Raw genomic sequence first — 17,924 nt, 5'->3', positions numbered from 1 at the left:
ACTTCACCAAAAAATTCAAATCTTTACTAGAAAATTCATCCAAACCCAGAAAAACCCAAAACTTTTCAAAAAAACCTAGATTTCTTCAAATCTTTTTAGATTTCTCCCAAAATCATCCTAATTGCTCCCAGAATCGTCTTGAACCCTAATTATAACCCAAAATCCTAAAATCAAACCCATAACTTCATATTGTACCCAAAATCCCAGAATCAAACTCCCAGAACCCCTTTTACCCAAAATTTCTCATATTTTTTTCTCTAATAACTTTTCTGTGTGTCCAACCTCTGTAGAGCTGATAGAATTTATAAGCAATCGTAGGATCAGTTTTAGGAAATAAACATAATCAATATCAGGCTTGAATCCTGATATTACATTCTGTCTAGCATGGTTTTTGGTCCAAAATTGTAGTCAATCACATTGATACGATTATGTATTAACCTTGACTGAGGGATTTTGGTCCTGATTCCCTTTTTCTCGTCCATGTATAGATTGGAACAAAAAAGGTAATAAGGAAATAAAGAAAAGGAACGAGAAAACTAAAAAACAATAATAATAATAATAATAATAATAATAATAATAATAATAATAATAATAATAATAATAATAATGGCATCAATAATAATATATCATGATACATAAAAAATACCAAAGAAAGAAAAGAAAAATAAATAATAATAATAATAATAATAACAATAATAATAATAATAATAATATAGTAATAATGACATTAATAATGGTACCATATAATATATACTATAATAACAAAAATATAAAGGGAATCAATTCGATTAGGTTCGGACACAAATGGGTATCTACAGTAGCTATTTGCGTTTCTGCCAGTTTCTTCTTTTTTGCCATCATTTTTTCTACAAAATCTCATAAGATCTCCATATTGTGATAAATTAAAGTTGTGTTTGGTTGAAAAAAATATTTTTTGTTTTCATTTTCCATTTTTATTTTTTGAAAACAATTTTCATTTTGTAATTTTTGAATTTAAAAAAAAAAAACATGTTTGGTACATGAAAATGAAAATTATTTTCAAAAATAAAAATTATGAAAATTTTTTTGGTATTTACATTTTCAAAAAAGTTGAAAATAATAATTAAATAATTAAAATCATGAATTAAATAAAGCACCAATTGAATAACCAATCAACACTAAGAAGTGCATCCAAATTCTACTAGACCACCAAAAGCTTAAAAGGCAAAAATTATAAAAGCAACATGATTTTTCCAATTTCTAACGTGAACAATCGTTCAGTTGATGTTTTTCCACATGCCAGACATCACATAAAAAATATCATCATTTGCAGCAATTGATTTCAAGTGGAAAAGTTTTGAATAATGGCTTAAGCCACTTTCTATAAGTATGCCAAAGTCCATATTGCTTGTATAGGCATTCAAAGCAGTATTCAATTCACATATTTGTTTATTTTACTCTTCCATCCAATGTCTGTATTCCATCTCAAATGCAACAATCCTTAAGTTTACTGCTTTAGAGAATCCAAGATGACCACCTTCAAACCCACTAACCCATATAAAAACCCTGTTACCTCATTTATCCAAGCTTTTACTCTAATTGAATCAACTTTAAACAACTATTTTCTAACTATTAAACATAAGCCTTTTTTCACAAATGGCTTTTTCGAGAAGCCTCATGGCTTTGTGCAAATCACCTTTGTATCTTGTCAGTAGGTTTAGTTGTTTCTTAGTCATACTTGTTAGAAGCTACGACCATTTCATATGAAGTAGTTTTAGATCCTTCTTTTTTTTTATTTGTTTTGACAATTACTGATGCAGATATATGTAGATTAACATTACTCTTCAAATTTTCTCTCTGTATGCCAATATGGTGGATGGGCTGATAAATATCCATCATTCTTAAAGGTACAAACTCTGTGGATGGAGAGTTCATGCTTCTTGAACTTTTGTTTAAAGGAAAGTTAAACAAGTTTTTGCTAAAATGTTTGTAGTGAACTTTTGTGTCTACTATGAATCGAACTTGGGTGTTTAGTGAGTTTGCAGTGAACACTTAAAAAATGTTTACAAAACCCGTGTTTTCCCATTTGCCAATTGTTCTTCATGTTTTCTTTGAAAATGCTCAAAACATTTTTTTTTATTCTCTAGTTTTAGTCCATTTTCATTCTCATTTTCTAGAAATTGTTTTCTATTTTTTCAACTATAAAAATAAAAACAAAAAACATTGTTGTTTTCTTAAACCAAACACTACTTAAATTTTTTGAGGTCCTATTTCAACCTTTTTAATTTTTAGTGTATGATGGCCATCAGCTTACCATTCACTAGTATTTTCCAAGATTCTTCCACTATTTTCAAGAAATCTGGGTGCTTTATCTAAAAATTAAAAATTTGAATAGCTTTAGTGGAGATTGCCTTGGCATATTCATATTTATCAAGACTAAGTAGTAATTAGAAACCTTTGGTGATAGAAATTCTATAACTGAATCCAGTAGCTGTGTAAGCCCTATGTCATTGAGTAAAACTTGATCCAACTTTTTAGAAAGAGTATGATTACTCCATATGAACAAAAGCCCTATGTAAAGGTGGTCAATGACATCCAACATTTGTAAGTAGTCTTAAGATTCCCTTATGCTTGTATTAACAACTTGAGAGCCATTAAAATCAGAGCTTTCAAATGGGTGAGCTGCAATATTATAATCACTAGTCAAGATCCATGAGCACTTAACAACCTTGCTTTATAGTGTAAGTAGATTCATCCATAACCTCCTATAATCTTCTTTTTTATTACTACCATATATAGTTGTAATATAAATCTTTTATGTCCTATATAAAATGCTACACGTAATATTTTGATCTATAGCCTCCACCAGGTCCATTTTCATTTTAGACTTTCATATCATTAAAATTCTACCATTATAGGCAAATGAGTAGTTATGTGTAAGAGACCAACCAACAAAAATGTGTACCCAATGCTTGCTACATGTCATTTTGTTTTACTCTAGTTTCTAGTAAACATGCCACATCTACTTGTAATCTTCTAATCCTACCAATCACTTTCTTTTGCTTTAGAGGAACATTAAGCCCTCCAACATTCCAAGTTAGTAATTTTATATAAAAAAAAAAAAGGATTATCTCCTATTGTAACTTGATCTACCTTTACTTGCTTGTTTTGCCCTTTGTCACTAAGGCATTTTTTTTTGTTCTTTAACTATTTCATCAATTCTGTAACCCCACTAGAGGCTACTTGAGTCTTTCTTAGTGAGTTGGGAACTTGGTCATCCATCACATTCTCTTGAAAAGTAAGCATAGCATTTTTAACCCTATTTTTCTCATTTTTTTCCTCTTCATTTGCTAACTCTAGTATAGCAAAATGGTTAGTGAAGAGAACTTTTACACTCTATTTTATCTTAGATCTTGAATTGATCTTTACATGCATAATTTATGTCCTAGCCTTATTCACTTCTTTAATGGATTCCACCCTTACCCTTGGTTGCTTCAACTATTAGTTGTTAGTTAGGTTTCCATACCTTTACTACTTTAATTGAATCCTTATTTAAGAATGCCTTTTCTATATGACCAAATATATTACATTGCTAGCCTTTTGGTGGCTTCCATGAAACTTCTACAAAAATAAAAGTGATAGTTCCATTACGGAACATTACATCAATGAATCAATGAATCTCTATATTCACTTTTAAACAAATCTATACATCGACTAGCCTTTCTTGATTTGTTGTAATCCTATCCATGTATAGCGAAACGCCTAAAGTGCTGGCAATGTAGCTTAATCCCTTTTTCATGTATAGCTCTAATAGAACATTTCCAGGTGCAGCCAAATAGGCATCTTATTCATCTTAAATTCTAAGGTTTTCAGACTTTTTTCACTTCCTTATTACAATAGGTTTGTTTTGTATGTGCCAAGGGCCTAACTCTAAAACTCTATCTCAATCTTACTCAGAAAAAAATTTTAAGATCAATAGGTATTCATTAGTGGGTTTGATGTTCACATTTCTTTCATTCCCCTATATCATGTTGACTAGTCTTTGAAATTGACTGAAATTAAAAACTTGACCTATGAATTATGCTACTAGTGAGTTATGCCATTAATGAGCTCCTTCTTCAAATACGTTATCTGAGGGTTTAAACAATACATTTCCATGCTCTCTCAGTGGTGGGAAAAATTACAGTGATTGATCTTTCAATGCCTCAAACAATTTTTTCCAATCTATAGCATTCTTATACGTACTATCTTTAGTGAAAGATTAAGCCAAGTCATCTTTTTTTTCCTACACAATTCTTGCTTTCTCCCTCATGATCTCTCTTTTTTTCCCTTCAACATTGTCAATGCCAACCATTGAACTTTCCACTAATAATCCAGATGAAGACTAATAGATATCTTTCTCGACTCTATTTCTTCTAAACTTGTGAAAAAATTAATAGTTGAGTGAGACAAATTTTTAGTTTGGCGAGAAAATCCTCAACTCAAGAAAAACTTGCTAATGTAAAATCCTCAACTCAAGAAAGACCTGCTAATGTAAGCCAAGAGCATTTTATTAATTTGCGTCATTTTTATTCTTGTTTTGAATATGAATTCTTATTTTTCATAATGTTTTTAATATAGTTGTTTGAATATATTTTCTTAATCTTTTTGAAATTAAGATTGTTTGACAATAAAAGCTCACATGATTTCTTTCCATAATTGAAAAATGTTCTTTGTAAAAAAAAAACTTTTATGGAAATAATCTTAAAAGACTTGGTGATTAATTTTAAGAATGACAGTCAAGAATGATAGTCAAGAATGATTATACCTAGTTATTTTACTTACCATTTCATACTCCAATTCAAATGAACACCACACCACTCAAAGCTTGACTTCTTAAGTCCTATGATCTTGATTTCCACTTGATAAAAAGGGATTTTCAAGTTAATAAGCTTTATTAAGGATATGGACAATGAAATTTGTAAAATCCTTTTTGAAAAAATTTTTGTAAACCAAAAGATGAAGCAGTCTCTTAAAGATTTTAGATTTAGGTAATTTGATAAGTATCAAGGCTATTCCAAACACATCACTATCCAAGGTTCTTCACAAAGCGCAAACTTTTCAATTTCTTCCTTGGGGCATAATTACCAAAAGAGCCATATTCCCTTAATATCTTTGTTTGACATCTTGACATATACAATATTTTTTTCTCTTTCATTCATTGCCAAAAAGTTTTTCTTTGCTCACATCTTAGGGCAAATTTACCAAAAAGCCAAACTATTAAATTTTCCTCATATCTTTTGATTTGGATGGTATTCATTTCATTTTTATTGAATGAAGTTTACATGAACATTTGGAGTAATTAGGACTTTCTTTGGTGTAGCAAATTGATATGATAAATTTTGAGCTTGAGTTGTAAGAAAGGTAAAAAAAATAAAAAACAATTGATTATAACATTATGTATATGAGATATTTAAACGATTTCAAAATCAAAGAAGAGAAAATCTTTTCCTGAAAATTACTTTTCAATAAAGCTATCCAAATTTGATATGATAAATGGCCATTTTTCAAACTCCTTTCACAAAAGAAAAATATCTATTTATTATCTCTTTTGAGCCTGTTGAATTTTTTTTTAATGAACTTTAATCAAAGATCACTCTCCCCATTAAATGGCAAGTATGAATGAAGATCTATTTGAGAAAATATTAGATTCAAAGTTAAGGACAAGGAAAGAATACTTATAGTTAAAAGGCAATCTTATAGTATATAAAGTTCCAAAATTTTAAACTTAATTTGTCAAAAATGAAAGCATGCAAGAAAAATGAAAATGAAAAGAAAGAAAATGAAAATACATGTTCTAAGAAGTGGAAACGTTCTTGGGAAAGAAATGATTCTTGGTTTGATTACTTTTAACCACATTTTTAGGCCTATTTATCATTCTTTCAGAATCTTAAACCCTGGCCTACTTTATGTCTTTTGAAAAATCCATTTTGATTAAGTGTGGATATTTAAATTGAAGAACTTTTCTTTAGGAAAATCACCATCACTTTTGGTTTGGATGAATTTTTAGTTTTTAAATTCATGATGAAAAAGTCGAAAGAAAAAAAAAAGAATGAATGAAGCTCTTGGGTGAAAACCCGAAGGTAGTCTAAAACAATATTGGAATTTTGAAAATAATTCATGCAATTACATGCAAAGAGAGAAGCAGTAAATGAGGCATTTTAAATGAACCAATAAGTATTGGAAACCTTTAAGAAACCTAAGAAACTTAACCCAGTTTGAAAATTTATTCTGAAATTTAAGCCTTTCTTGAAAATTTTAAATCTATTATAACTAGTCTTAACATTTATTAAAATATCACATATTAAGAATCTAAAGGAGTGTAAAATAGATTGTGCTTTAAACAAATCGTTTTTCAATAAATTTAAACTTTCAATTATGAGCCTAGATAAAGAAACATTGATTTTTTTTTCTCATTTAGTGACAAAGTCTTACTTAGTAACTAAAATCCTGATGTGCCAAGTCATTTCATCCTTTTGGAAAGATCATGATATGAACGATTCACTTAATTCATTGTAGGTAGTAATCTTCAATTTTAAAAAGATCTAAATGTTAGATGTTTTTAAATAATTGATAAATTTTTATTCTTGAAAAATTGTTATGTAGGGTAATTTTTTTATTATTTTAGGACAATTGGTGTTGGCATACTTTTGGGAGTTTTTGAAAAATATTAAAATTTGAATTGTTATATATATGAATTTTGGTGGGTGGGAGAAAGATGATTTCCAAATCAATATGATAAGAGTAACCTTTCTAGGGAGCAAAAATGCATTTGTTTTGATAATTGCATTTGCATTATTGTCTTGATCATGCATCATTTGGTGAATGTACAAATCTTTTTTTATATATTTGCATTTGCATAATTGTTTGGATATGCATTCACATCATTTAGGAAATTTATAAATTGCATAATTGTTTGGACCATACAGAAGCATCATTTGGTGAGGATTTAAATCATTGTTTTGAATATTGGATTTGTATCATTGTTTGTACCATGCATTTGCATTATTTGGTGATCATCTAAGTCATTGTTTGACTATTATATTTACGTCACAGTTAGAACCATGCATCTGCATCATTTGGTGGGCATTTAAATCTTTAACATTTATAAACATTTGCATCATTTAATTAGGATTTTTGAATATGTTAAGAAAAATGATGAAAAAGGAAAGTTGTGAATCGTTGTTTTTACATAAAGCAGTTGCGTTTAAGTCATAGGGATAACTATTTGCATTTGTATTTTTGGCGGGAAACATTCACATTTTTATGGGTGAGATAAACATTTGTATCTGTATCTTGATAGGATACATTTGCATTCACATTATGACATTTGCATATGTGCAAACTTTAAGGTGAAGAAATATTTGATATTAGAGATAAAAAATAGGGGGAAAATGTTGAAGATGTTTGACGTGATAAGACTTAACCCCTAATTAGCTAGCACATGATGAGATTTAAGCCTAAATTAGCTAGCACTAGTTGAGTCTTAAGCCCATGGCACCAATTGAGAATTTAAGCCTAACTATGTTAGTACATTAAAAGAAAAATGTTAATTCTTAAAGTTTCAATGTCTTTGTTAGGGATGAGCCTTTTAGTTAAAACTTTTAAAGTCTTAATGCCTCTTTCAATTTTCAAATGCCTTTTGTATTTTGGATATGAATCTCTAAATTTTTAAATATGAATCTTGAATTTTATATATGAATCTCTAAAGTTTTTTCAAATGTGAAGTTTTAAATTTTAGATATGAATCTCTAAAATTTGTTGAATGTAAATATTTGAATTTTGGAAATTTTCAGTTTGGATTTGAATCTCTAAAATTTTTTTAATATGAATCTTTAAAATTTTGGATATAAAAATTTGAATGTGAATATTTCCAATGTGAATCTTTAAATTTTTAAATTGTAGATGTGAATTTCTAAAATATTTGAATTTTTGGTTTTTGAATATGAATATTTGAGATTATTTGTGAATATTTACAATTACGAAATTTTGAATTTCATTTGGAAATCTTTGAAACTATTTGTGAATCTTTACAGTTGTGAAATTTTGAATTTCATTTGTGAATCTTTAAAATTATTTGCAAATATTTACAATTGAAAATTTTGAAATTTTATTTGTAAATCTTTGAACTCTTGAAAATCATTGATCTCTTATGAATCGTTGAACTCTTGCAAACCATTATTTTTTGGAATCTTTAATCTTTTGTGAATTTTTTAGTTCTTGCAAAATTTTTATCTTTTGTGAATCTCTGATCTTCTGTGAATCTTTGAACTCTTGTGAATCTTTGATCTCTTACGAATCTTTGAACAGTTGTAAATCTATGATCTCTTGCGAGTTTTTGAACTTTTATGAATCTTTGATCCCTTGCAAACCTTTGAATTCTTGCAAAATTTATTTTTGTGAATCTTCACTCTTGTGAATTTTTGAACACTTTTGTGAATCTTTGAATGTTCTTAATCCTTAAATTCCTTTGAATATTTTGTGAATCTTGGAATTTTCAATTATGAATCGTTAAATTTTGAATTTCGAATCTTTGAAAATTTAAAATTTGAATTTTAGCATATCTATGAATTTCAACATGTTTTCCAATTGTGAATTTTTTTTTTCAAATTTTGAATATCTGAGGTCTTAGTATTTATGTTTTGTTGGACAAGTGATAACCAAACAAAATGGATATGCAAAGAGGGACAACTATAAGACACTCAATTTTGTCTAAGAATTGTTCTTGATATTTAGCAAGCTTCAAATTTTATTTCGATAATAGATTGCAAAATCATTCAGTCAAGGTTTAATTTATGAAATTAGATTTTAAGCCTAAAAGTGTTTTTTATTTACATTTTGAATATAAAATTTGATTTTTTTTTAAAGATTGTGATTTTATTTAGATTTGAAAATTAAAAGTTAAGTTCGATTTTGGTAATTCTTGGTAATCAAGTTTCTATAAGAAGGAAATAAATTTTTGACAAGATCTTGATAAATTCAATTGGTATTAAAATTTTTCAAATTGAAAAAGAATCCAATTTTTATATAAAGAGCTAAATTTCAAGCTTAAAAAAAATAAGAAGCAACATAATCAACAATTATCAAGCAACATAAAACTTTAAGTTTTGAACAATAAGTTCTTGGGCAAATGGAGTAGAAAAATCAATAAGCAATTGGAAGGGAAAATCACGACAACAATCGGCAAATCAGTGAGACAACTAGCAATTAAACAATCAACAATAATAAAAAAGAATCACAAAGAAAAACGAGCCACACACGTAATATTAAAGCAAACATAATCTAACAACAATTTTCTTGGTAGTAGGCTTCATTTCGGGTGAGTCCAAGAGCATTGGTTAGGTACTCTTTTTTTTAATTTTTATTTATTATGATGTTATATTTATTTGTTGTCTAATGTGGCTTGGGATAATATTTTTGATAATAGTTATTTTATGAAATTATTTTATTTTGCTAGTATTTTTACTTATTTATTTATTTATTTATTCATTATTTGTTTTTTATTTCAATTTTATTTTTTTACCGATTGATTTATTGATCGAATTGATAAAAATAAAAATAGAATTAATTTTTTTAGAAAAGTGTAAATGTATTATTTTATGATTAGAAAGTTGTAAATATGTTTATATCATTATTTGTAATTAATATTTTATAAATAAATAAAAATTGTTGTGAATAAATTTGTTTTTTTGATATAAGATATTTAATAAATTTAACAACGAAACCTTTTTAAGTAAATAATAAGTTTACCTTAAATATTCTTGAGGTGAGAAAAAAAAATTTTTATTAAAGTCTAAAGTTTTTTTTCCAATATATAAATATCAAAGTTAATAAAAATAAGTAACAAAGACCATTTTAATTAGGACTTGGATAAGATAACATAAGACTAATTTGGTATTAATTTTGGGTGTGTGAAGATGCTAAAACTTTCCTTAATCAAGTTTAGAATAGCTTTAAAAGAGATTGTTTCACATAGGCGACCAATTATATTTAGATAAAAAACTATTAGTAGCGACTCTATATTTTTTGTATCTAATAAACAAGTTCTCATATTTGAATATTATGACATTACTGTAAAAGCTAAAATGAAATAATTTTAATTTTTAAGTAATAGTATTAAATTTTAAATAATTATTTAAAAATTTATTGTAAAAAGGTTTCAACGAGAAGGTATCAATTCCCATTCATAGCATTTTATAAGAAATTTCAAAGGTAAAAAAAAGATAATTTTTGCTTTTACTACTTACGTTTCACTTCTTAGGAAAAAAAATCAATAATATTGTAAAAAAGTTAAATTATAAAAAATTTAATTTCAAATAAATAAACATAATTTTACTTTTATATAAAACAATTAATTTAGAATTAGCACTAAATTTTAGTCATTTGACTTTATTTATAAATTAAAAAAACAAATAAAAGAAAAACGCAAGAAAATCAATAATTAAAAATAAGTCTATACAGTTTTTTCTAAATAAATAAATGAAACAAACAAATAATACGTAAACAATTAAATCAACATTTTTTACTTTCAATTGTCAAAATATTTCAAAAAAATTATTATTGTGTTAAACTAATTTTTTCCCTCCATTCCAACATCCATGAATTGTCAAAAAAATTTTATATGATCCATGTATATACTTTGGAACAAACAAGATATTCAAAATTTTCATAAAAATTTTAGAAACAAAAAAATATTGATTTTAACTTTTTAACATGTGAATGCGCATATTATAAAAAATATAATTAAAAAATTTATGCATCTCATATATTAAAAAATTGTACAAATATAATAAAAAATTTTGTGCATCTCACAGGTTAATAAACGATTTCTTCCCAAGCATAAAGGTTGAAAAAGAAACAAAGAAATAAAATTAAAATCTAAAGTATTGTTAAAAAATAAATTATCTTGTAACATATATATTTTTTTTCTTTTAAATTTAAAAATAATAAAATGATAAGGAATTATTATGAAATCTCTAAAAATAAATTTTATATTTTAAAATTTTAAATTTAAAATGAAATATATTTAAATTAATAAAAAAATTATTTTATAGTATCACTACATTTGAGATTTTAATATTTAAAATGATATATATTTATATTTTTATAAAACTTATTTTAAAAAATAATACGTCATTATATTAAAAAGTTTTAAATTGAAAAAGATATATTTAGATTATTTGAAAATGTATTTTTTAAAAAATAATATATTTAAATTGAAATTTGGTGCTAGCAACTTAAAATATAATTAATTGTGTTCCACCTAAATTTAGAAAATTTGGATAATTTAATAATTTTTAAATATATATTTTTTGACAAATAACTTATAATTAGAAAATATTTTACGTAACATTGTAAAGTAAAATTTTAGAGATTTTTTTTATCAAAAAAGAGAAATCATTTTTTTAAATATTTACGAAAATAAATTTTATCAAATATTTATATATATTATAATATAATATTATATACGCACTTACAATTAGTGTTTTAATTTTCACAACAACCGATAAGAAATAACAAATCAAGAGGAACAATAGGATGAAGAAACCAATGAACAAAGAAGCGAGCAATATCTCGACTTCTTTTATTTTAATTGTTAATTTATATTAGTTTAACTTAATACCAAATCTATTTTGGATTTGGATTTAAATTTGGGATAATAAATTTGGATTTAAATCATTTCAAAAATTGATTATGGTAATTTATGCTTATGAATTTTAGTAAATTTATAATAAAACGGTCAAGGTTTTTCAAAATGAGTGAGTCTATAAATGAAAATTAGTTGTTTTCTACTTTGTTTCAGCGCTCTAATTTGTAGAGAGAAAACAAATGTATGCACTTCTGAGTAGGGTCCTATTTATGGTTATAATTTTATCATAATTTTTTTATTTCGTACGAAATAGACGGCTTACCTAAGACGAAATAATTAGTCAATATAACTTGATGCGTAGACTCCAAATATCTACTATATACTTCAAATTTTGACTATTCTTTGTACTCATATATCCATTCATTGCATCGTTGAAAAAATGAGTGGACGGTTAAGAATATCAAAATATATATATATATATATATAAGTGCGAAAAACAAAACGAAATTGTCCACGTGTTAGTAAAATAGGACAAAAATTTTTTTGTATGAAATAATTATTTTATTTTAACATTTATTTTTTATTTAAATTAGATCATATTTATTAAAAAATTAATTAATTAATATATATTATATATAATAATTAAAATGTTAAATATTTATTTTTATATATTATATATAATAAATAATTAAAATTTTAATTAATTTTAAATGAAAAAAATATATTGTGCCATAGAGTTTCTACAAGGACGTGCAAAATTGCTCACTTCACCTCCTCACTTGCTGCCTGTTGGTTTACAGGAACCCTACAAAAGTCCCAGGCTGTCCCCATCCAGCAGCAGCAACACCCAATCCAATCCGTCGCTCAAACTCTTCCCTAATAACCTTCCACACCTATTAGCCTAGTAGTAACAAAAACCCAAATAATCTTTAGCTTTTAACTCTTTTAATCCTTCCAAGTCCTACTGCTCCTCATTTCTGAAAACTCCAACGAATAAAATTTTTTCAGTATCCCTCTCAAAATGGAAGTCCGTTATCCCGGCAAAATATTACCCCCCGAACAAACCCCAAATAAGAAATACAAAATTAAAAACAAACAAAAACAGAAAAAATAAAGAATAACCTCACATGTTTATATCCGAATACGACTATCAATAACTACAAACCAAATCTCCAAACCCAAACCCATTTCTCTTCCTCTTCCTCTTCCTCTTCTCCTCCTCCATATTATACGCACACGCAGACGCGCACCCATTTTTTGAAACGTCTCCGTCGCTTTGTTTCGTCGAAGATTACTAATCAACGGTAGATATGGAGAGAGAATGAGGAGGAATCAACGGCTATTGCTGTCTTCGTCGGTATCTCAAAACCATTATCAATATGTCCGATCACTTCACGGACTTACTATGCGGTGAAGATTCCGACGATGTATTCTCCGGCGAGTCGCCGGCATGTTCGTCTGAGCTGGACTCTCCGGCGTCGTGCATCGAAGAATCTTCCATCGCTGGCCTTATTGAAGAGGAAAGGAACTTCGTCCCCGGATTCGATTACCTGGCTCGGTTTCAGTCCCAGACTCTTGATGCATCTGCTCGAGAAGAATCTGTTGCATGGATTCTCAAGGTAAAGTGGTAAACTGTAACTAACTAAACTGTACTTAACTATCTCTGTTCTTCGATATTACGATTACAACACTGGTGCGCGTTAGCTGAATTTCTCACGGTTTGCTAGAACGCGGTTGGTAGGTTACGCTTTCAAAATCAAAAGAAAGAGATCTAATGACAGCCGTTCAATGGACGGAGATGATTCACCTAGTGGCGGCTGTTACTTACGACTTTTTCCATACTTTTTTTCAATAATGCTAGTATTTCCTTTTTTTTTTTTTTCAGGTACAAGCATACTATAATTTCCAGCCTTTGACGGCGTATCTTTCCGTTAACTACATGGATCGGTTTCTGTATTCCTGCAGCTTGCCGGTGAGCTTTCGTTTCCGGCAGTATTAAGTGTTGTAAAACTTACTATGGAAGGATTATTAGCTGGATAACAATAAAATTGTGTTGGAGGAATTTCAGTGATTAAAATTTTGACTGTTCGGTGTAATTATGTTTGACTTTTCAACGACTATGAAACCTTGGAATGAACTTGATTACTTTACTATAGTAACTCAGACTCAGTAATAAATAAAAGGAGCGAGATTTTGTTTTCTTGTTGGTCGAATCAAACAGTGGCTTGCGTTCTTGGGCAAAAAGAGAAAAGGAAAGAGACCGAAACTTGCCTTTGCATTAACTACAGTTGTAGTAGTATTACTCTTGTTCCCTTGATGGGTAATTGTTACTTTTTTATTTTTTTAATGAGCTGTGTAAATGTGCTTAGAATCTACCTTAATAATTCCCACAAAAGTTCATATGCGTTTGATATTCGTTATTGCTTATTATTAATGGTATGATGATTTGTGGTGATTAACAATGCGACGGCTTTTTTTTTTTTTTTTAACTATTCAGCAAACTAGTGGGTGGTCATTGCAACTTCTATCCGTGGCTTGCTTGTCGTTAGCGGCCAAGATGGAGGAACCTCTTGTTCCATCTCTTTTAGATCTTCAGGTATATCTCCTTTTCAATAAACTTTCTGTGGTTAAAATCATTGCTAGTACTATTTTTCTTTCTTCAACGAGCATTGGCGTAATTTCAACATAATGCTATACGTGCAGGTAGAGAGCGCCAAATATATTTTTGAACCAAAAACAGTTCGCAGAATGGAACTGCTTGTGCTGACGGTTTTGGATTGGAGGCTGCGATCAGTAACACCATTCAGTTTTGTTGGTTTCTTTGCATGCAAGCTCGATCCAACAGGAACTTTTTTCGGGTTTCTGATTTCAAGGGCAACGAATATCATTTTATCGAATATCAAAGGTATTATTATTGTAGATGCATATGAATTTTATTCTCTTTCTGTCGGTTGATATAAATACATGCATATATTTTTGTATACGTACACGTACGCATATGAAGTAAAAAAGGCTTACAATAACCATTTCAAATAAAATACTTGTTTGCTAATGTCAGCAGAGGCCAGCTTTCTAGAGTATTGGCCGTCAAGCATTGCGGCTGCAGCAATACTTTGTGCAGCCAATGAAATGCCAAAGTTGCCTCTTGTTAATCCTGAACATGTTGGGTCATGGTGTGATGGACTAAGCAAAGTAAGCTCAATTAATGTGTAGATGTACTTCTAAGTTAAGCTAGAAACTAGTATGCCAACTTGGAAAAGTATCCAATTTTTGCAGGAGAAAATCCTTAGCTGCTACAGGTTAATGCAAGAACTGGTGCTTGACAATGCCAGGAGGAAACCACCCAAGATCTTACCGCAGCTTCGAGTAACGATCCGGCCCACAATGAGGTCCAGTGACTCATCCTCCTCCTCATCTTCTTATAAAAGGAGAAAACTAAATAACTGCTTGTGGGTAGATGATGACAAAGGAAACTTCGAGTAAGGGGAGGAGGGAAATAAGCAAGAAATGGTGGAGAAAAAAAAAAAAAGAAAAAAAATGGTAGCCCAAGTTGTCTAGAAACCTCAACATTTTTTCTGGAGGGCTTTGAGAGTAAATTGAGATGAGTGATGTAGATAATATGGCGTATATACGTATGTATGAAGGAGTTTGGAGATTTATTAATTTTTTTCGTTGGTGGGCATTGTCAATTCATTAATGGCTTTGCAGATTACCAAGGGAGTGGGAATTTGTTACATAAATATTAGGAAAAAAAGGCTTTGTTTAATATATAGTGGGAGTCATGAAGCGCGAAAGAAGTGGGGGGTTATTATTATTGAATGAAAGGGGTCCCCCTAGGCAAAGGGGTTAGACGGAAAGAAGGGGAGAAAATTCTAACAGAGACGGGGAGATTGTCGGATTTAGGGATTGAATGTTGGTTGAAGTTTGAGCATCGCGATGACGTGGATTAGAGTCGAAGCTTTCCCATCTATCTAGGCTACTCTCGTTGCTTCAACATCCCTCTCTCTCTCTTCAGTATTTGACAATGCACAAATACAAACATAAAAAAGGAACAATGAATATGGCTCCTTTTTTTTTATTATTAGTATTAAGAGTGGTTTGCGTGCACACGCATTTGGCATGTGTGGCAGGCAAGTGTGTATGTGTGCTTTTCTGGCGGGAAATGCCTCTTCCTCTTACTCTACTGGTGTTCATGCGTGTGATGGTGACACGTGTGAATTTGTTTTTTAGTCGCTTTTTTTATATTTTTTCCATTTCCTTAAAGGGGAAAAAGGAAAACTTCTTTCACGGCCATCGTTTGGCATAACATATACGAAGGTCTGTGGGGCCTTTCAAGCGTGTTGTATTTGATTCGTGAATAAATAAAAATAATCAAATTATTCGTTAAACTTAATGGCACTCTATTATCTTCTTTTATTTAATATCTATTGTCTTTCTCTTTCTTTCTCTCTGTGCGCAGCACGTGATTGACAATACATAATTTCTAGCTTTGCCATTGGTTTTATTTCTACTGAATCAGTGGAATTTTGCGGAGGCATTGGCTCGGTGAAGAGACTTGAACTTGGTCCCGCAGGCAAAAAAGGCACTTCATTCATTATCAACGTCACCCCCGGCCTTAGCAATTGCCAATCGTGACCGCCCCATGTATGGTTGGCTGGTTCCCTCTCTTCCATCTTCAAACATCGCACAACTCTTCTCTGACTCACATCTCAACTCTTAATCAGCAGCAGTGATCTGTCTACTACGCACTACTCGGAAAAAGTTTCTTGGATTTCTTAATTATCACATCCTAACGACGTACGGTTGGAAGCTGCTTTACTTTGTGGGGTAGAGTGAGTTAGACATTGGGAAAATGCCAAAGCTCGAAAAAGCAGGCTCCTTTTCATCTACTACTAGAATGATACCATTGCTTTGTACGGGGTTTTTTTTTAATTTTTATAAAATATAATTTAAAAAATTTTATCTTTTTTATTTTTTAAATTTTTTAGATTAAAAAAAGATTTTGAAAATCTTATATCTAAAGTTTTTTACATGATTATTTGTATTAATTGGTTCTTAATTTTTTTTGTAATTTATTAAAAAATCTCAAATATAATATTTTTAGTTTTTTAATGATATATGTTTTGTTTTTAAAAGATATTTTTAAAAATATTTAAATTTTTTATCTAATAATTTTTAAAAAATTTTTATCATGTTTTGTGAGATCTTTTTATTGATTTTTATGTAGGTTATTTTTTCAATTGATTATTTTTAGTTACAATTTTTTTTATCTTAATAAGTGATTGAAATTTAATGTGTGGGTTAGCTTCAAAAGTTTTGAAGGTTGATTTTTTTTTTTTTGATAAGTTAAATGTAGCTTTATGGATTTTTTTTTTATTATTTAGGTGCTTGGTTTTTTCTTTGTAAAAGCTTTTGAGGGTATTATAATTGCCAAAAACACATTATCATCTCTATACTCAACTCCTACTATATTTTTTGTTATAATTATAATTAAGAAAATTTTTTTTTGAAATTTTTTTTTTATTTTAAAAATTTTCACATGATAATTAAATGGTTCATCAAATGTTAACATATTAAGCATTAAAAATAATTTTTAAAAAAATTAAAAACAATTAAAAATAACACATGAGACTTACCACATATCACTATACTATTTTTTAAAAATAGTTTTTATATAGAAGATATAGATTGCATATATATATAAATATATATATATATACACGTATGTACGTATGCATGTAAGTGCCTGCAAGTTTTCTTGTAACATTACAAATAGAAAAGGTCCATCAAATAAGTTGTCATTTGGCTCTAGATCTCCGACATAGGGTGCATATATATTATTTTGGCACGTGGTAACATTACATAATGGCCCTTTTAAAAATGGTACGCAAAAGGTAACCATGCATTTTAGGGAAATTCCACGAATCTTCATGCAAATTTCAAATATTATCACCTCCATGCTCCATCATATCCCCCCACTGGCCTCTTCTCTAACTCGATTCATGATATCAACAAGTTTTATATGCCCATGCCATGGACCAGAGTGAAAAGGAAATTCGATACAAGATGACAATTCTTCATCAGTACAAATTTATCCAACTCTCTTGGATTTGCGCTTAATTAGCTTCCAACATCTATATTCTTCCCCATCGATCAAGGGATGTGAGGACCACCAAGGAACACTCACATAATAATTCAGGGTTTCTAGTTAATTTGACGATGATTTAATTTGTCTAATTTTTCTAATTAATTATTATAAGAACAGAAGAATGGTACTCCCCTCACCGAAGTTTTTTTTAGTTGTTCCAACAGTGTG

At 28.8% G+C, this 17,924-nt stretch overlaps 1 protein-coding gene and 1 pseudogene across 3 annotated transcripts; one reads left to right on the top strand and one right to left on the bottom strand.

The window, feature by feature from the left end:
* Positions 1 to 1,053: 1,053 nt before the first annotated feature.
* LOC111281761 (transcription factor TGA1 pseudogene) lies at positions 1,054 to 1,737 on the bottom strand (annotated as a pseudogene).
* Positions 1,738 to 12,422: 10,685 nt separating this feature from the next.
* On the top strand, positions 12,423 to 16,654 carry LOC111282404 (cyclin-D1-1-like). Of its 3 annotated transcripts, XM_089760798.1 has the most exons (7): positions 12,423 to 13,227; positions 13,494 to 13,580; positions 14,106 to 14,204; positions 14,312 to 14,513; positions 14,667 to 14,800; positions 14,885 to 14,997; positions 16,068 to 16,654. In XM_089760798.1, the coding sequence occupies exons 1-7, from the start codon at positions 12,988 to 12,990 to the stop codon at positions 16,072 to 16,074; spliced, it is 882 nt and encodes a 293-aa protein (XP_089616924.1). In that variant the 5' UTR covers positions 12,423 to 12,987; the 3' UTR covers positions 16,075 to 16,654. The 3 variants fall into 3 exon arrangements, with proteins under 3 accessions (XP_089616924.1, XP_089616923.1, XP_022726204.2); XM_089760797.1 differs by lacking the exon at positions 16,068 to 16,654 and having other exon boundaries at positions 12,434 to 13,227; positions 14,885 to 16,006; XM_022870469.2 differs by lacking the exon at positions 16,068 to 16,654 and having other exon boundaries at positions 12,444 to 13,227; positions 14,670 to 14,800; positions 14,885 to 16,006.
* Positions 16,655 to 17,924: the final 1,270 nt, after the last annotated feature.

The sequence above is a fragment of the Durio zibethinus genome, chromosome 5 (assembly GCF_047325235.1).
Source record: "Durio zibethinus cultivar Kanyao isolate XHJ-2024 chromosome 5, ASM4732523v1, whole genome shotgun sequence".
In the NCBI taxonomy this organism is placed as follows: Eukaryota; Viridiplantae; Streptophyta; class Magnoliopsida; order Malvales; family Malvaceae; genus Durio; species Durio zibethinus.
The sequence above is the reverse complement of the archived record's forward strand: the minus strand, read 5'-3'. Positions and strand labels throughout refer to the sequence as shown.